Below are 17,615 nucleotides of genomic sequence, written 5' to 3' on the forward strand. Positions count from 1 at the left end.
TTTCTGCACTTGGCAACATTTCTTTTAAAATGCACTTAAGCAAGTTTTTATGGGAAAGGCAGTAATTTAGATTCACTTTAAAACGAGTGCTCCAGTAGTGGAAACAGGCTTTGAAATAAGATTCTGTAATGCTGCTTGGCTCTGCATAGCTCATTGCCCAAACAGTATCTGAATGATGAAGCTGTGTTTAAATAAGATTCTTTAAAAGATTTTCAGCCCACATGGCCATGTAACCGCAATGTAGAAAACAGATACAAATGTTTTGGTAGATGCTGAAAGAGGGTGGTGGTGTAGGAATTTGGAGGTCAACAATGATAAGGAAGAAATGGAAAGACAAGTGATGTGGGGATAAGGTTCTCTAAAGGAAAAAATTAATACTTTTTCCCCAGATTGAGGACACTGAAGTTTTTGCAGTGTACGTCAGTAACACAGGTGTAGGGCTGTGCAGGCCAAGTCCTCTGTGTGTGCAATTCACCTCCTCAGCAGTTACCAGAGGGAGTACTAACAGTGTTAGCTGAAGGCTAGGGGATCTGACCCTCTCCTCTGGGACAGCAGCTCTGTTCTCTGGCAGGCGTCCCAGGGGTGCTGGAAGGCAACACAGTCTGCACAATCTCTCTGCCTCTTGACCAGAGACAGTCAGGGTCACAGACGTGAATATTATCTTTGTGACGCTTCAAGCAAGCAAACAGATAATTTTTTTTTTAAAGGAATGTTGCATGCAGTCAGTTGAATGTAAAAATGTCATATCAGATTTTTCAAGAGCTTGTTCCCTTGAGGGGATGTTGCGCCAGCTCACCCACCCCCCCAGGGCAGAGGCAAGGCAGGGAGGGGAGCAGGCAAGGCAAGGAGGGGAGCGCACACGCATGTACCTGCACTTCTGTGTGTGTGTGTGCACGCACATACGAGAGTCAGGGACTGCCCTCTTTTCCCGGGATGAGTCCCTTGTGTCTTCCTTCTGATCTTAACTAAGCCAGGGAACTCCTCTTTTTTCCTGTACCATAGTCTGGGAATCATGCCCTGGACATTTTTTCAGCTGAGCACATTTACATACAGGAAATCAGCCCAGAGACTCACTCCTCTTTGAACAGTATTTGTACTAGACAGTTTTTCAGTGGTTTCAGGTATGATTCTTTTTTTTAAGCAACTGATAGACAGGAGAGTAAAGAATACAAGTAACTTTGTTTTAAAACAAGATATATAAATACATGTCAAAATACAATACCCTGAATATATATACTTGTAGAACTTAAAGCATGACTGATCTAGTATCATTGCATTTATATGTTTTTTTCCACGTCCTGCTTAGTGATGCAGTTGAGCAAGGGAATCATTTTTATTCAGGTCCATCTTGAATTCCAGATGAATGGGAGTGTGAAGCGCTCTGCTCCCTCATAGAGCACCAGCATCAGGAGGAGCACTGCAGGAAGGGCCTGGCAGGGTGACTGCAGACCAGGATGCCCTCCTTGGGAAAGGAGATGTAAGAGAAGCTGGCCCTTGGCCTGGATGAAAAAGAGGAGGAAACACTTCTAAATAAAAGACAAAATAAATGCATAAGCAATCGAGGAGAGTCTTGCCACCACAGTAGGAAAAAATGAAGAATTTCTGCTTATATGTGAGGATCATTATCTGCTGGCACAAACTTGTTTCTTTTGGAGTTTAGAAGATGGTTTCTTACCCCTAGTGCTTCAGCTGTAGAGGGAGATAAGGCAGGTAGTTTTGCTGAAGCTTGATCATTTTTGTCTTTTTTTTTTTTCCCCTCTCCTGGTTTTGCCTGTGATAGCCTGTGACTCGGCTCAAAAACTGGGGCCATTTAGATCCTGTGTACGTCACGTAAAGCCTGGGGTATTGTACAGCAATACTGCATTTGCTGTTATTTTAGTGGAGGTACATGGAGAGTGGACAGCATGGAAAAGAAAAACGAAACACTTCCTTTATAGGAAGTCAGTCAGCATTCCTTCTTTAGGTTAATATTTCTCAGGTTTTCAAATCTGGCTGCAAAATCCCTTCTTCCAAAACTTGATATGCAGCTTCCAAGCCTGAGAGTAGGGATGCCATCCATTGTTAAACGCTATGGGATATATTTGAGCCCTTGATTAACTTACGGTTGTTTGCTTGGGAAATGCGTGTGTAGTGGAGTTGTTTCACCCTTTATTGCATAAACATTTCTCTGGACTGGCAAATTTTGCTATTGTTTTTGGAATATCATTCTCACTTTAAACTTCAGGGTTTTTGCCAGGGCCAAGATGTCTGTGACGGCACACCTTCCACCTTATGTCTCTCACACCAGTTTTCTCCAAAATCTGTATGTTTTTACAGGTGTTTTCCCACAACTTCAAAGACTTTGTTTCTGCTTTTTTGGCAGGGGAGGGCAGAGTGCAATAGTGAGAGATAGGTGTGCTACAAAATGCTCCTCTGCCTTGGAAGTGGGTTGCTTCCACAGAGAGCTTTAGCTGAAGTGGTTTATCAGAAAACTGTCCCTTATGTGATCATAAGTCACAACTTCATTGCTGCCAGGACTCTTTCCAGTTTTCAGAGGTCATTGATGGCCCTTTTTTTTGGCAGTTGTGTTTGTATCAGGCTTGTAGAGGTTTTACTGTGGTAGTGCTTCAAGCAATGACTCGAGTTGCAATTCTGTTTTCTTAGCTCCTCTAAGAAAATACAGATCTCCTACTTGTCCTTAGTTGTTCTTAGGTTTTATTTCTTTAATGGTATGTCTGGTATTTTGCCACTTCTTTCTGCTTGGCTTATGTTTAGTTTTGATTGATTAGTTTTAAGGAGTTGTGTTCATATGACTGTGCAACACAGATGATTGTGGTGGGTAAACTTACTGGGTTGGTAGATGTTGGAGTATTTTAAATATAGTAAATTGAGGCAGGGCTGCATGTACTTTTTAAAAAAACCAATAATAATAATAAGGGCTTTCATCTTTCCACTATACATCTAACTTTTTTTCTCTCTGAAGCATAAAAGACTGTTTCCTTCTAAAAATAAATATTCTTTGATGTGGAAAAGTAAACCTAGAACATGCTGAAGCTGTGTAGCCTCTGAAGTCTAATAGGAGCACAAAAAACCAGTCCAGGGGTTCATCCATCTCATTGCATTATTGATTCTGCTCTGCTGAGTCACCAGCCCTCTTACATGAATCTGAAAAAGAAATTTGAGCATATAATAGTGTGATGCAGTAGGAAAACTCTCCCATATCTGATGTGATCTGGTTGCGAAGTGTCATTGCAACTGTTCAGTGAAACAAAACAAGCCAAGTTAACAGTGACCTGTAGACCATATAATATTTCAATATTAGAATTAGAATTTTTTGCTTGTTCTGTGCAGTTATGTCTTTAAAGTAACACAGGAATACTAAGATTTTCAGAAAAGAAAAAACATCAAGGAGAACGTTCAACTTAAATGTTATTTCTCAAAGTGTTTTTCCTTGTTTTGACTGAGAGAGCTATGCCACAGAATCCACCTATGGTGATTTAAGGGAGAAGATATGTGGTATTGCATAGAAGCAAAATGAAGCTTTGAAAGTTATTCTTGTGAGTGATAACTTCAAAGTACACACACTATTGAGGGCTGTTTTCTAACCTAAAAAGAAGAAAGGTATTTTTTTTATCACATACGATCAGTGTTTCTGTGGCAGGCTGAGACGCTGAACTTCTTCCTTGCACAGAAGGTTTCACTTAGGCTATGTCTCCGCCAGGATGTTTCGGTAAAGAAGTTTCCACTCTGGTCACTAGCACTGCTGTATTTTCACTGATGATTGTTGTGAGCAGATTACTGCAGAAAGGACTTTGCCTAAAAGAGTTTTCTGTGCTACCTGGCTTATCCACACCACCTTTACTTTTGTTACACATTTATCAATAGTGGCAGCAAATAAAGTGAAAAAAAGGATTTTTCTCAGCTCAGTAAAGCTGAAGTGGACTGTAGTGGAGGAAAACTTGGTCTGTAACCTGCCTAAAGACCTGTGGAGCTCTGCAGGGCAGCTTTCTGTACCAGGGGTTCAGCCTTCGCCTTGCCTGATGATATTCATTGAGACCTCCAGGCTACTTGAGGCATCTTCTTGCTTGAAGCAGAGTTTGACCAGCTCAGAAGGAGTGTTCTGCTTTGCTGTTGTGCTCTGTGGCTCAGAGCAAGCTCTCACTACCTTTTGTTATTCCCAGTTGTGTTACCAGAGAACCCAGAACGACTGCTACTTTCAGTTACTCTTCCTGTGCTGACAGCATTGGATTTGGCTGGATAAAAAGTGACCTCACCAGATAAAACCAGAATTTGGTCTTGCTTCATGGCCTGGCAAAGAAACAATAGGAAATGCCCAGAAATGAGTACCAGAACAAGACAGGAGTATAAGAACAAGTCTGATTGAAGATTTTTGGTTATTTAGTAGTTGTGCTGGGGTTTTTTTAATACTAGATTTGATAATAAAATATTTAAATAAAATCGAGCATATGTGTATATTGATCTGTCTTTCTGAAGTTTGCTCAGGGATAGTTATTTGTTCTTGCTGCTGTGCATGTGAAGACACCTGTGAGCATGAATGCGAGACTGGACTTGTAAGGAGTCTTTGCCAATAGCAAATGCCAAATGTCTATGGAAAAAGAGGACAGTGTTCTTAATAATCTCTGCAAAACATTGAACAATGCATTTTAAAATGGCATTTATTTATTAAAGTTTCTCCAATAGTCCTCCAAACTTGAACCAACCAACAAAGTACCCTTACTCCCCATACCTTGGTCAGAAAGTCTCAAGTTCAAGTTCTTCATTTTAACACATGGCCCTCAGCTGCTTGGGTGGATATTGCAGAGTTCTGGTGTGAGAAGCAGCTTCTCCTGATACCTCAGGAGTGGTGACATTGTGTGTAATGGTGGCAGAATGGCAACACTCCTGATCTTTCATCCACTGGCAGAGGAGTTGTTGGTGTAAGCTGTTGCCTCAAATCTCCATGGTACCAATGAAGAAAACAGAGAATTGGACAGCTTTTTGTACAACAGAACACTATGCAAGTTTGTATTTAATGGCATGCTGTCGTCCTCACAATCCTATGGACAGGGGCATGTGTTCATCCTCATAGTGCTCTAAAACTAGGGCTGGAGGAAGGACTTAGGCTCTCCTGCCGGGAAATTGTAGGTAAATGTGAAGTGCACATACAAAATGATGGAGTCTGGATTGTTGGTATCCAGGAATGTGTTTTTAGTGTTCTGATTGCTTCATTAATATGTCAGCTTAGTCTTCATTTAATGATCAGGAAAATACATGGTAAAATAAGACTTGACTAGAAATGGCATCAAAACCGTCATGATGTCGCTGTAGAAATTCGTGGTGCATTTCTGCATTAGGATTTCAGTCTTCCAAATCAAAGATATGTAGCAGAAGTGGAAAAATAGCAGAGAAGAGTGACAAGAAGAGATATATGGAGCAGCTTCCCTGTGAGAAATGACTAGGGTGACTAGAGCTCTTCACCTTGAGAAAGCAGTGGCTGGGAGAGGATGTGATAAAGGTCTGTATTAGGAAGTGCATCAGGAAGGATGATTGTTCACTGCCTCTTAAAAACAAGAAGTGGGGGGCAGCAATGTAACCACTAGGTGACAGATCAAAACAAATCAAAGGAAGTGGTTTCTCAGATGCGTGTAATTAGACTGTAGAGCATGGTGGATGCTACAGGATGTTGTGGATGCTGTCAATGTGCAAGTGGTCAAAAAGCAGGCACATAGGTTCCTGGAAGAAAAGTCTACCCAAGACTGTTAGATACAACGATATTACTTCTGCCTTAGGAAGTCCCTAAACTGAAAGTTTTTAGAAGTTATCAGACAGTGTTCTGCAGAACTTTCACTAGGTGCTTGCTTTTATTTTCATAGTCTTCAAACATCTGCTGTTTGCTGCTCTAAGCTAGAGTATGGGGTAGGTGGGCCTCTGATCTCACACCAGTGCAGCCATTTTTGTTCTGTCTAACACTTACCACAAGTTTTAATATGACGTCACTTTGCAGTTTGCTTGCTTCCTTTTTCTCTCCTTTCAGAATCCCTCTGGTATGTCCCTCTGTGTATGGTGGCTGCCTCAGCCACCTCAAACCCTACGTGCAGTTTAGCACTGGGAACAGAGGGAAGAAGTAATCTGAATGATGAGCTCATGGCTAGTCACACAAGTTGATCCGTGGGGTAAACACACAGATTGGAATTCTTTCATAACCTCTTGATTATGAAAAGATAACCATGATATTTATATCCCCCTACTTACTTGTAACACCCTCATACTGTGTGTGGGGGAGTGGTTTTGTTCTGTTTTTAAAGCAACTTTCCCATTTAATGCTTTATTGTGTGCAGGTTTTTTAATACTAATTGTTTTGTGTCTGACTTACGTATTAGGTATTTAAAAAAATCTCAGCATCCCAGTTGGAGTAGAGTTTTAGTGAATTCTCTCAAAGGTATTACCCCAGTCAGCTCAAGAGATCATTTCCATGCCGCTTTGTACGTAAGCACTACCTGTGAGTGGAATTTTATGTTTTGGTGGTGCCAAAGGTTAAGACTCATCATGATGAATTTAGGTCCAGAATGCTAGAAATTTCAGGTGCTTTCTTCATAGCCAAAAATAAGTGGCTGGAGAGCTCTGAGAAACTTCCCTGCTTTCCAGTCTTTGTAAAGCCTGATATTAGAATAATTTCCTGGAGGTGGACGAGATTTGGTTTGATACCCATCTGTGCTTTCCTACTTCAGAAGACCTATACATCCCCTTCAGTTAGCACACAGTGCAGCTCCCTGCAGAGGTGAGAGCACTGGGTGTGTGGTATAATAATGCTTAATGTTAACCACAAGCTTTTTATAGCAGAGCTCTTCTTAAATGTGAAAATTTCCATACAACTTTTTTTCATGCTACAGGGTGTCATATTTCAAAAGGCAGCACTATGGCAAGCCAGTGGTTAGTTTATATGATTACTCTGAAATTAGTAAAATGATATAGTGATAAAAATGTTGGCTTTGTGTACTGTAATTTCTTCCTGGAGTGATTTCTTAGGTTTACAGGTAATTTTGTTGAAAAGTACAGTAGTATTTTGCAGAAAGAACTTACACTGCAATAGAAAAGATTTATTTTCATTACTTGTGTTGTTTTACTGATTTTCTTAGTTTGCTTTGTGCTTAAGGTTCAGTGACAAATGGTGACAGATTGGGTTGTAACAAATCTATACATTTAACAGCTTCTTGTTCTTTTCTTTGTCTCTTGGAGTCATGGAATAAGTCCTCAGACAAAGTATTTTTCCAGTAGGGGAACAAAACAAGTATCTAGCTGTTCTATTCACAAATAAAAGTATCATACTTTAAAAGCAGAAGTTTCAGACATAGCTTGGGTAGCTTTTTGTTGTTACATCTTCTGCAGACCTGCTACTCTGAGGTGCCAAAGCCACATTTGTTTGGAAACCTGACACAGCTGAGAATTGTATGTTTGCCATATGTGACTCTGGACGTTGGCCTGGATGGTTAGTGCTGTTTTTTCATGGGGAAAAGAGTACAACCAGCCTTGAGAACTTGTACCACAATAATCTGTTGCTTTGAATAAGGTAATTTCAGAGAAAGAGATACCAGCTGATTTTTGTTTTCTGTCTTTGACGTTGGGGCATGGGAAGAAGTTAGGTACTGTAAAATGTGAGCTCAGAATCACAGTGTCCGTGCAGCGTTACAGGGGTAGTCAGTGACGCTGATGGAGACTCACACACAAGTGGTGAGATTACTCATTCATGGATGAAAAGTCTGTGTTTGGGCAATCTCTAGGCATGGCAGAAAGCAGGTCTGTCCCAAATGGCCTGTTGATTTGGTGTATATACTGAGAAGATAGTTACTGTCCTTGGGTGATAGGTGGGCAGAGATCTGTCTGAACTTGTTAAGTTTTTTTGGGGTTTTGGGAGGGTTTGTTTCTTAGTTATTATCATTAGCTCAATGCTCAGGCATTTCTTGGACATTTCACAGATAAAGCATTGCAAATGCTACACAACCCTAAGCAAGAGGCAGCATGAGCAACTTCCTCTACATTGGATAAAACAAGCGATTCCTAGGAAGTCAGGGATGGGCCCTGTATGTTGTTCCTATGTGCAATGATTCCTCATACTTCTGGGCAACAGTGTAAGGTTCTGGCACACTCTTTTTCTACATGTACTACTGCTGTGCTACTTTGGTGGATGTTAAACCTTCTTTACACAGAGATCATTGTTCTGAGACTTGAGAATAGCCTGTTTCATAATTACAGTGCAAGTTGTAGGTCACTGAAATGTTAAGAGTGTTCATTTAATGCAGTGTACTCTTCAAAAAAAACACTCTAGGCATTTTACACTTTACAAAGGAAAAAAAAAAACCCAAAAAACTACAACAAAAAACAAAAGCCCAGTAAAATACCCAGGGAGAGTGAACAAAAAAATATGTTCTCTAATTTAAAGTGATCCAGAGTCTTCTCAAGTTCATGAACCAGCACCACCGTTTGATGTCAGCAGAACTGAGCGGAAGCGTGTGGTTTGTGAGCTCGCTGCTGCTGGAGTCACAACTCCTCGCTGGCTGTGGATGGGCTGTGCAGGGCAGACCACAGTGCAAACCCACTGGTTGTTTGCCCCAGGATTAAGACCCTGCCCCAAATTGAAACGTCAGCTCCTTTACCCAGTGCCATGCTGTACGTTCTGCAGCGTTTCGCATCTCGGATGGGGACAGACCACAATTAACGTAGAAGTGGGCAAGGACATCTCCTGCTTCTACTTGGCCAGATAGCCTCCATTGTAGGAGGGAGGAAGAGAAAAAGAAAGCTACATTCTTGGACAGAGAAGCAAGCTGCTGCTGGAAAATAAAAAAAATAACATTATTGCCTCATGTTCCTTTAGCATGTGACCAGTTACAGCAATTGCTGATGGTCTACATACCAGGAAAATAATGCCCTGTAGTATAGAATGTTCCCAGTCTCTGCTTCATGTCATTACAAAGGTCTAAAGGCAGTTACAAAGGAAGTCAACTACTAATCCAACTTTTAAATATCCTTTTCTGAGCAAGAAAAATCAGAGAGGACAATAGATTGTTTCAGGGGGGTTTGTAATCTGTGATGAGCTTTTTTTTTTTTCCCCCCATCATCTCTGTGGTTAGCTGAATGAGATGATGTCTCTCATTCTTTGAAAACTAACTTTTAAAATATAATGAAGGAGATAGAAAAGAAGCAATTTAAGAGAGGTCACAGAAAGCTTGCAATGCTGATTTAACACTTTATGTCTAAGAGGATACTACAGAGTGTACTCCGTATTCTAGAGTAAGGCTGCTTCTGGGTATAGGGAATCTGCAGCTGGAACAGATGCTTAAAGTTGAGGTGATCAGTTATGGTGTCTCAGGCACAGGGGCAACACATGCAGGGATTGCTTGGGGAAGGGATTTTTTTTGTTCCAAATCTTCCAGCCTGTTGGGTTTTCTTTGCCCTGATCTGTACCTGTCAAACAGACAAAAAGAATTAAGGTATACATGTGTCTCTAGCGTGGTTGCCTTTGTTGCAAAGAGAAAAGTATAAACAATATACAGGGGCAATGCAGAAATTTCTGCCATGATGACAGTCAAAGTTCCCATCCCTCAGAGCTTGATTTTGCTGAGCAATACTAGAAAGAATTTCTGGAAAAAGAGTTTTCATTCAATTAATTGATACTATATTAATAATTTTATTCTTCATATTGAAGAATGTATATAAAACTTGGTAATAATGTAAATAAACAGTACAATTATTCTATATATTGTATGCAAAATATAAATAATTTTATGTTTTCTATGTGTATGTATACTTACAAAATATTTCCATTCAGCCATCTAAATGCACAAAATAATGAGCTTATTACAAACTTTTTTGTTATTTCTTTCAATTGGGATTTATTTCTATTTATTCCTGGTTCTTTTCATCGTGAGGTATCTGTCCATTGTGAAATAGGGAAGATTTAAGTAGATATATGTGAATGTTCCTCTGATGTAACTGAAGAATTACTGCTAAGTCTGTGCACATTTTTGCAGGTCTAAACCAAGTGATTTCTTCAGGAGAGTGTTTTTAGTGAACTAATTGCATTTAAGAAATGGGAGGCTTCTTATGGAAATGTGTATATGTCCCCATTTTTCCTTTGTGGAAATACCAACTAGCCATTATTTTATGCATTACCCATGTAAAGATATGATGACATAATGAGTGCTTCACCAGGAAAGCTCTTGGCGATTATAGAAGTACTCGAGACATGGAATGCATAAGCATAGCAAAAGCAAGGCACACGTCACTTGGGTATCGGTAAAACCTACCTGCCTTAAAAAAAAAGCAAGTTAAAAACCTGATCACATTTTCCTGCTCAGGAAAATAAAAATAAAACCATAAACCTCAAAGTTTCTACAAATGATTTGCTACTAACGTCAGTATTTTTTTTAGAGAATGAGATGTTTTAGATCAAGCAAACATTCTTCTGACATTAGTGACGTAATGGTCTCGTGTTCAGAGAGATTTCCTGTTTACTTTGGGTCTGAACACAGACATCTCAAGAAAGAAGGTGCTAAAATTTTCATTACACATCTGCAAATAAAGACAGCCCAAACTGTTCCAAGATCTGTAGTAAGCTTTATGTACATTTCTGTTCTCTAGAAAAAAGGGGGTAAGTGACAGTTTAAAAATCTCATAGAATCAGAGGTGTTTCAGTTTGCTGACCAAGCTAATTCCTCAGTTTTAATCCTGTAATGCAGAAAATTATCAAGCAATGTCAGTTCAGCAGCCTTATGAGCTACTGTCATGCTCTTAACTGGGAGCTTTGTTAGCAAATTCATCTGAAGTCAAGGGACTCGGTGTCCCTTAGACATGAATTGCTGCTCTCCTAAATTGGGGGAGCTCACAGATGGCAGTAAGGCTTCTTTGTGGTGAAGTTCAGGACTTAGTTTTATGCTGTAACTTTTCATGAATTTTCTGTTTCAAATCATAACTTCTCTGAGTGTTCACAGTAGAAGCAATGCATCTTGTTCATAATTTATATGTGTGATTCATAGTTCTAAGTTGTGAGCTTAGTTTTAAATGTATCCTTTTTTCCTAAAAGGCAGAGATCATCTGGCTGTTGTTTTATTTTCCTAATTATAAAATAACAGGGATTATATTTAAAACTTGCTGCAACTCTTCCTATGCCTTTGAAAATATGAATACATCAATCTCCCTTTAGCTATCCACTCTCTAAAGAACGAAGGCGTCTGTTATAAAAGAGACCGTGGTGAAGATCTTGTATGGACTGAGATCAGAAATAAGTATTTTTGAGTGTTTCATTGTTTCATTTTGCTTTTTAACTCTGTATGGTTGCATTTTGAGAAACAATGTCACAGATGTGGAAACTTGCTTCATCTCCATAATATAACTGATGAGCAGTCTAGAGGGTGAAGTTCTGAACTCGGGTCAGCACAGCTTTGCTGCCAAGGCAGGAGGCCTTGTTTTACTCCTAGGTGATAAAAATCTAATAGTAGAAAAATTCAGAATGCGGTAAAGTCACCAAGTTGATTTTGGTCTGTTTTGATGGTCTGTAGAAAATGAGATTACTGGTTGGTTTTGTTAGCTGACTTCATTAGATGTGTGTCCTCTGAGCATAAAAAGTGTACTTCTAAATGTGCGACTGTGATACCAGCATAAGAAAAACCCAACATCAACACATGCTTTGGCATGAAATTATCGTGTGTTTAGAGATTCTGCAAACATTCCCTTAATCTGGTGGGTAAGAAATTGCTGCTTGTGGAGCTGTTTGGGAATTTACATTGGCACTAGAAACCAAAACTGGATCTAGGAGAGCACATTTATTACAGTGACAAATGCACAGGCAAGATAATATACAGCATAGTGTAAGAAAAACATAGGATTTTGCTTTTAGAAAAATAGAGGAGGAAGAAGCAGCTTGCTGCCAGCTGCATGAGAATGGATTTGGGTTGGTGGCAAGCACTCACCAGAGAATGTCCTGCAAGGGTCAGGCTGGGTCCAGCGGAGCAGTGCTCTGAATTAACACGGAGCGGGATTAATAGTCTTCTGTTCATGGCTTTCACCTCAGTAACTGTATGCAGAGGGTCCTGGTGCTCTGTGCTAACAACACAGAGACACCAAGTAGCATTTGTGTGAAACCAGATGGGGCTCAGCAGCTCAGCTGGCTTCCATGTGTAACTTGTCCCTGGGTGCAGTGGATCTCCAATTGCCCAGGGCTATGCCTGAGCTAAAATGGCTGAGCCAAGCCGGCTCTGTGGGATGGGTAATTTGCAATTAGGATAACACACCTCTGAAGTGTTTTGGTGGTAAATATAGAAAAAAGGTGAGAGAAATGCAATGCAGCACACATTTTTAAATAGTGCTTATCAGTAGTTTAACTTGTAATGGATTTGATACCACTTAAATTGTTTTTTCCAGGCAAAAACTGCTTCTCCAAAATGCAGATGTTCCTGTTATCATGAACACTTACTTTAGTCAGAAGGTGCTACTCAGTGAACATTCAGAAGCCAGAGAGAAGACATATGGTCTTACAAAGATGCTTATCAGGAAGAACATTATATCTTTGGCACAGACCTTCAGACTAGATGACCTTGATGATAAGTTACACCAGGAACCTTCAGATAATCAGGTATGGTCCATTTGGTTCACAATTAAGCACTTGGTAAGAAGTTGGTGAGCAGATGTTTGGAAATCATAAGAAAAACAAAAATTGTAAATTACAGACCTGTTTGGTTTCCCCTTTCATTTAGTCAAGGCTGAATTAATATGCAGTGTTTATTTTAATAGTATTTTCTTAGTAGAGGCTTTTAGTCCATCCAAATGCTGAACTGCTGTGAGGTTATTTTGCTGAAATCTCACTACCGCGCTAAACAGTAATTACAACTTGTTTTTTTCATTGATTTTTCTCATATTCTTTATAGCTGAATAGCTAAAAAATAGCTGTTTTCTTGTAACTCACTCAAGATTCTATTTTAAATAAGCATTCCTTTTTCCTATTCCTTTATCTTAACTCATTTCCTTATTGATCCTATCCTTTCTTTAAAGCATCAGTTGATAACATCATCCCCCATTCCTACCCCTTCAGTTTGTTTTCTTTCCCATTTTGACTTTATTTGTATTAAGATGACTACTGACTCTGCATTTCTGTAACTGTGGTCGTACAAGCTGAGGTATTTTAAGAGATTTGTTTTCTTCATAGTCTGTGCCAGCACTTTCTGAAAGTAAGGCTCTTGTAAAAGCTTTATATTGGCTACCTAAATGGTTCTTAATATTTGAGAAGTTTGGCCCTTCAAGTTTGAGGAGCAATGAGTGTCAACATTTTGTGTTTGCCTTATATATAATTCCCATTATAGGCCTGAGAATTAAAAAGTTACATAAATCAAATCCTAATCGCCTTTCTTGCTTCAACTCTGACTTGTAAAAAGCTTCTACTGTGGTATTTGAAAACCAGAACAATTTACTTGTTCCCCTCATTGCTCCTAACAAACAAACCACTTCATTTAAAACTTGGTAGACAAGTTTTATTGCAACTACTTTGTAGACAAAGGGTAGTGTTGTACCACAATTTTCTTTTAAATACTGCAAATTCTTCTTTATTGGTGTATAATACTTATGGTACAGTCTGTGATACTCTGAAAACCTTTCTTGGCATCCAGCTTTTTATAAAAACAGGTCTCATTGTGAAAATAGAAAATTGGTTCATGCTGCAAAGGGACCTATATATATATTGACCATGTTAGTCTATACCTGCATGCAATTTTTATCAAGAGAGATTTATTTTAAAATTAAGATAAATTACATTACTAATTTAGATTAAGGCAAACTGCAGTGTTCATGAAGTTTCTTTTGCAAGTTTGGAAGGTTTTATTAATAAAATATGTTTTTAAAGTAGTGAAAAAATAAGTTAAAGTTTTTGCCTTAAAAGTTTTGTATTTTTCATTAATCATCTAATTCTTTTACTTTGAAATATTTTCCATTGAAATGTGTAAGTCTGAGGACTAGCTTACTAGTCTATAAAAGGCACCTGTTCATTTCCAACTTTATTTGAAAGTCCGGAAGCATTCAAGATGAATTTCACTCTTTTTTTAGAAGAGGAAGGAACAGAACATCAAAGAAGTAAAAATGAAACTCCATTCAAGGGGAAGAACCATAAGGGCTAATATCTGTTTTCTGTTTTCCTGCTGGTGTCACCTTCATCTCTCAGGGGTTGAGTTAGCTCAGTGCAGAGCTCCAGTTAAATACAGAAGCACACCATGTGTGCAACTCTCTTGAGTGTTTATTAAAAATACACAATAAATAACTGGCCACTAGTCTGCAAGTTACCTTAGGAGCAGTAAGTATTTTGAAACTGATTTTGCACTTGAAACTTGATTTTTCATGCTGACGTTTTTCCTCTCTAGCTCTACACAGTTTCAAGGTTCTCTGGAATGTTTCTCTTAATGGGTTTTCCTTCACCAGGTTGCTTGTGCTCCACAACTTCGTAACAATGGTGATTCAAAACAGCATCCCTTGGCACTGAGTGCTGTTAATGATTCTCTGCTTGACATGGTTGAAAGCCAGGGAGCCATGGGATGGAGAGAGGTGCAGGTACGAGTCGTTATCCAGAGGGTGTACTGTTTGCCTGCAAGAGAAGGGTACAGGAGCCATACTCAAGGAAATAAGCCTCTTTGTGCAACACCTGGCATGAATTCAGATCCACCAAATGTTAGGTGAGTAATAAGATGCATGGCAATTTCTTTGTTGAGGCTGTGATATATGAGAAACCAAAGAGGAGGGAGTTCAGAAATGTCATTCTTAGTTGTCAGCCCATGGGGAATAAGCACACTCAGCAAGGAAGGCATGGGGCTGTTGATGGGAGTGGTGCCGTTTTTTCATAGGTATAGTGTGACACAGAAGTAGTCCTGCCCAGGGAAGGAAAGGATCTGTCTATGTTTACGTCATCAACAGATGACAGGAACACTGAAAATGAATTAGTGAGAAGTTAATTGAGAACATCGTATACTGTTCCTTGAGCTTCACAGAATAATTGTTACATCCCATTTGCCTGTTTCAGTCTCTGGTATGCTCTGGTAGTAAGTTATGCTCATGCAATGGTCTTTTGAAACAAAAAAGAAATACATAGAGAGACACAGAAATGAAAGGCTTTTCTATAATGAGGATTTTGCGCAGATGCTATTAGAGAAACATAGGTGTATATTCCGTTGTGAAGTCACTGGAAAAAGATCCTGTTGACTTCTGGAAATCTGGAGGCCACAGCAGTTAAGATTCCTCTACAGTAAAAAGTGTTGTGGTGTCAAAACATGAGCAGCATTGTGGAAACATTACATGCAAACCCCATGGAACATACAGCTTTCAACCAGTTGTTTTAGCCTCTTATGTTTTAGTCTTTGCGTTCTAACACTGTTCTGTTTACAGTGGAAGGAATCAAGAGTTGGACCTCGTTTTCTTAAATACAAAAGATATGGCAAACAGTTTTCCTTTCTGACCAGTAGTGAACCATTGAATTCTTTCCTTCTCCTTTTATGATTCTCAAGGTTTGAGGCCAAAGACTGATTTCAGTTTTTCTCAGCAACCCTGCATCTGTGTTAGCTGTGTCTGTTATTGCATTTTCTTCCTTTGGTTTTGCACTAGCTTTTGGTTCATTTGGCTTCAAATTTTGAAAGATAAGATGTATCAGATTTTATTTTCACTCAGGAAGATGATTAAAGTGCATTATAGTAGAAGAGCTTGTATTGAGGTTCTAGGTTCAGCCTTTCAGGACATAAGTAAACATTTCTTCCTGCAGAGTTTGGGACTTGAATGGGGATGTGCAATTAGTTTAACAGGTCCTGTTGAGAACTCTCCAGATGTAATTTGCAATAGGCTTTGAAAGGTTTCTTCTCAGTTTTGAAGAATTTGAGTTCCTCTGAGCCACTCTGCAGGTGGATAGTGGTGTCCTCAACAGTTCTTCTTCTTGAGTTTTTGAAATACTAGAATTCTCTCAATTCTTGGTACCTTGTAAGCCACTGGGTAATTTACAGAAATAAAATTTCTCCAGAAGGAACTTACGAAGATTATTCTTTCCTAAAATACAAGCTTGGTCATCACCCACAGGAAAGTAATTATCAACAGCCTTGTCCCCAACATTTTTAGGAGCTCTTTTACATATAATAGTTATATTGAACATTATTTTTTTAAAGTAATTGATACATCTTGTTGTGTGGACTCTTTGCTTTGTATTTAATTCATTCTTACTATAACATACATATTTTTTTAAAAAGAAAAAGTACTTTACCAGCCCACATTGATATGTGGTTTTGAGGACAGTAGTCCTCCATGTAGATTTTCTTCCAGAGAGCTACATTTGATCAAATGTCAGGGCAGCTGACAGACTGTTATTCAAGCTGATTTTTTAATTTCCAACTCTTTACCAAAAGTACACTTAACTTGCAGTCACACAATTTGAGGTAGTTAACCTGCCTGAGCCCACACCCTTCACAGGAATGGGGTGAAAGAAAGCAGAAATCTTAGATTGCACTTCTTATGTCAAACGTGAAATAGAAATGAAATAAAAAATGAGAGCTTGTTGCTTCTACGTACATGCTGTAGCTGGGTATTCTCATGTGCAGTTGTTAAACTGGTCTCTTAAAAGTTCCTCAAATTTCATAGATAGCTCAGAAAACTGTTTGTTTGTTGTTGTTCACAGCTATCAGACTGTGTTTTGGATCCTGAATCAAAAAAACCAACCCACTTTCTCTTTTGCAAAGGGGAGAACGAACACTTCTTTTACAGACTGAGGAATGAAAAACACCTCTTGCTGCTTTTTCAGCTGCTATTTCCATGGCTGATAAACATCCACATGAGACCTCCTCTACCAAAACCATCTATGTCTGTCACCTGATAGTGAGCAAAAAGGCCCTCTGGCAGTCCTTCGAACCAACTGATGGCTTATTCTTTTGTAACTAAAAACCCCTATTTTAAACTTCTTTCTGTAAAGTAAAACTGCCTAAGAACAAGGTTTGTATTTTATGAGGCAAGATGAGTTAGATTATTCATTGTTTCATAAACAAAAAATTCTAATTGGATATCAAGGTACAATAATACCTAATTGATTAGTATTTTCAACAGGCTGGTTTCCTGCATATCCTCTTTTGTAGCACTCCACAATAACCTAGATGCTGTTGGCACAGGGAAGCATAAAAACCTCCACAATAAACTGCAAAGAAACATGACATTAAATGTGGAGTAGGGGAAGTGATGCATTTGGTTCAAGGCATCCGGTTTCTAGTAAGAGACTGGCAAGTTGTGGGAGAAACCTCTATTTTGATTGTAAGGAAGCGGATTAATTTAGTTGATTAAAACTAACACTTGTGAAACATAGAAACTACGGGGCTCCCTATATGCATCTAGCATTTATTGTTCATAAATACACATGTGTGGAGTATAGCCTTTTACTGATAGACAAAGGGATATGTTTGAAGGGTTTAAGTTTGCTCAGCTGAAGTATTCAAAGCATTTTCCAAGGATGCTGAGAAATCTTTGCAGAGACTGAGGAGTTCTCCGGCTTCTGTTGTCCATAAATTGGATCCACATTTCCTGTATTATTGTTGAAATATCTGCCTTTTCCCCCATAACTAACTGCGCTTGCAAATGGACTTTTC

General features: G+C 39.0%; 1 protein-coding gene across 1 annotated transcript in view; it reads left to right on the plus strand.

Moving 5' to 3' along the window:
- The window catches only part of SPIDR (scaffolding protein involved in DNA repair), a 213,139-nt gene that overhangs the window by 131,849 nt on the left and 63,675 nt on the right, over nt 1-17,615 (plus strand). Inside the window, exons 9-10 of the mRNA XM_017727398.1 lie at nt 12,394-12,604; nt 14,434-14,684. Of these exons, the coding sequence (XP_017582887.1) occupies nt 12,394-12,604; nt 14,434-14,684 (462 nt within the window). The remainder of the gene's footprint in view (nt 1-12,393; nt 12,605-14,433; nt 14,685-17,615) is intronic.

This window comes from Corvus brachyrhynchos, unplaced genomic scaffold (assembly GCF_000691975.1).
Source record: "Corvus brachyrhynchos isolate BGI_N302 unplaced genomic scaffold, ASM69197v1 scaffold60, whole genome shotgun sequence".
Lineage (NCBI taxonomy): Eukaryota > Metazoa > Chordata > Aves > Passeriformes > Corvidae > Corvus > Corvus brachyrhynchos.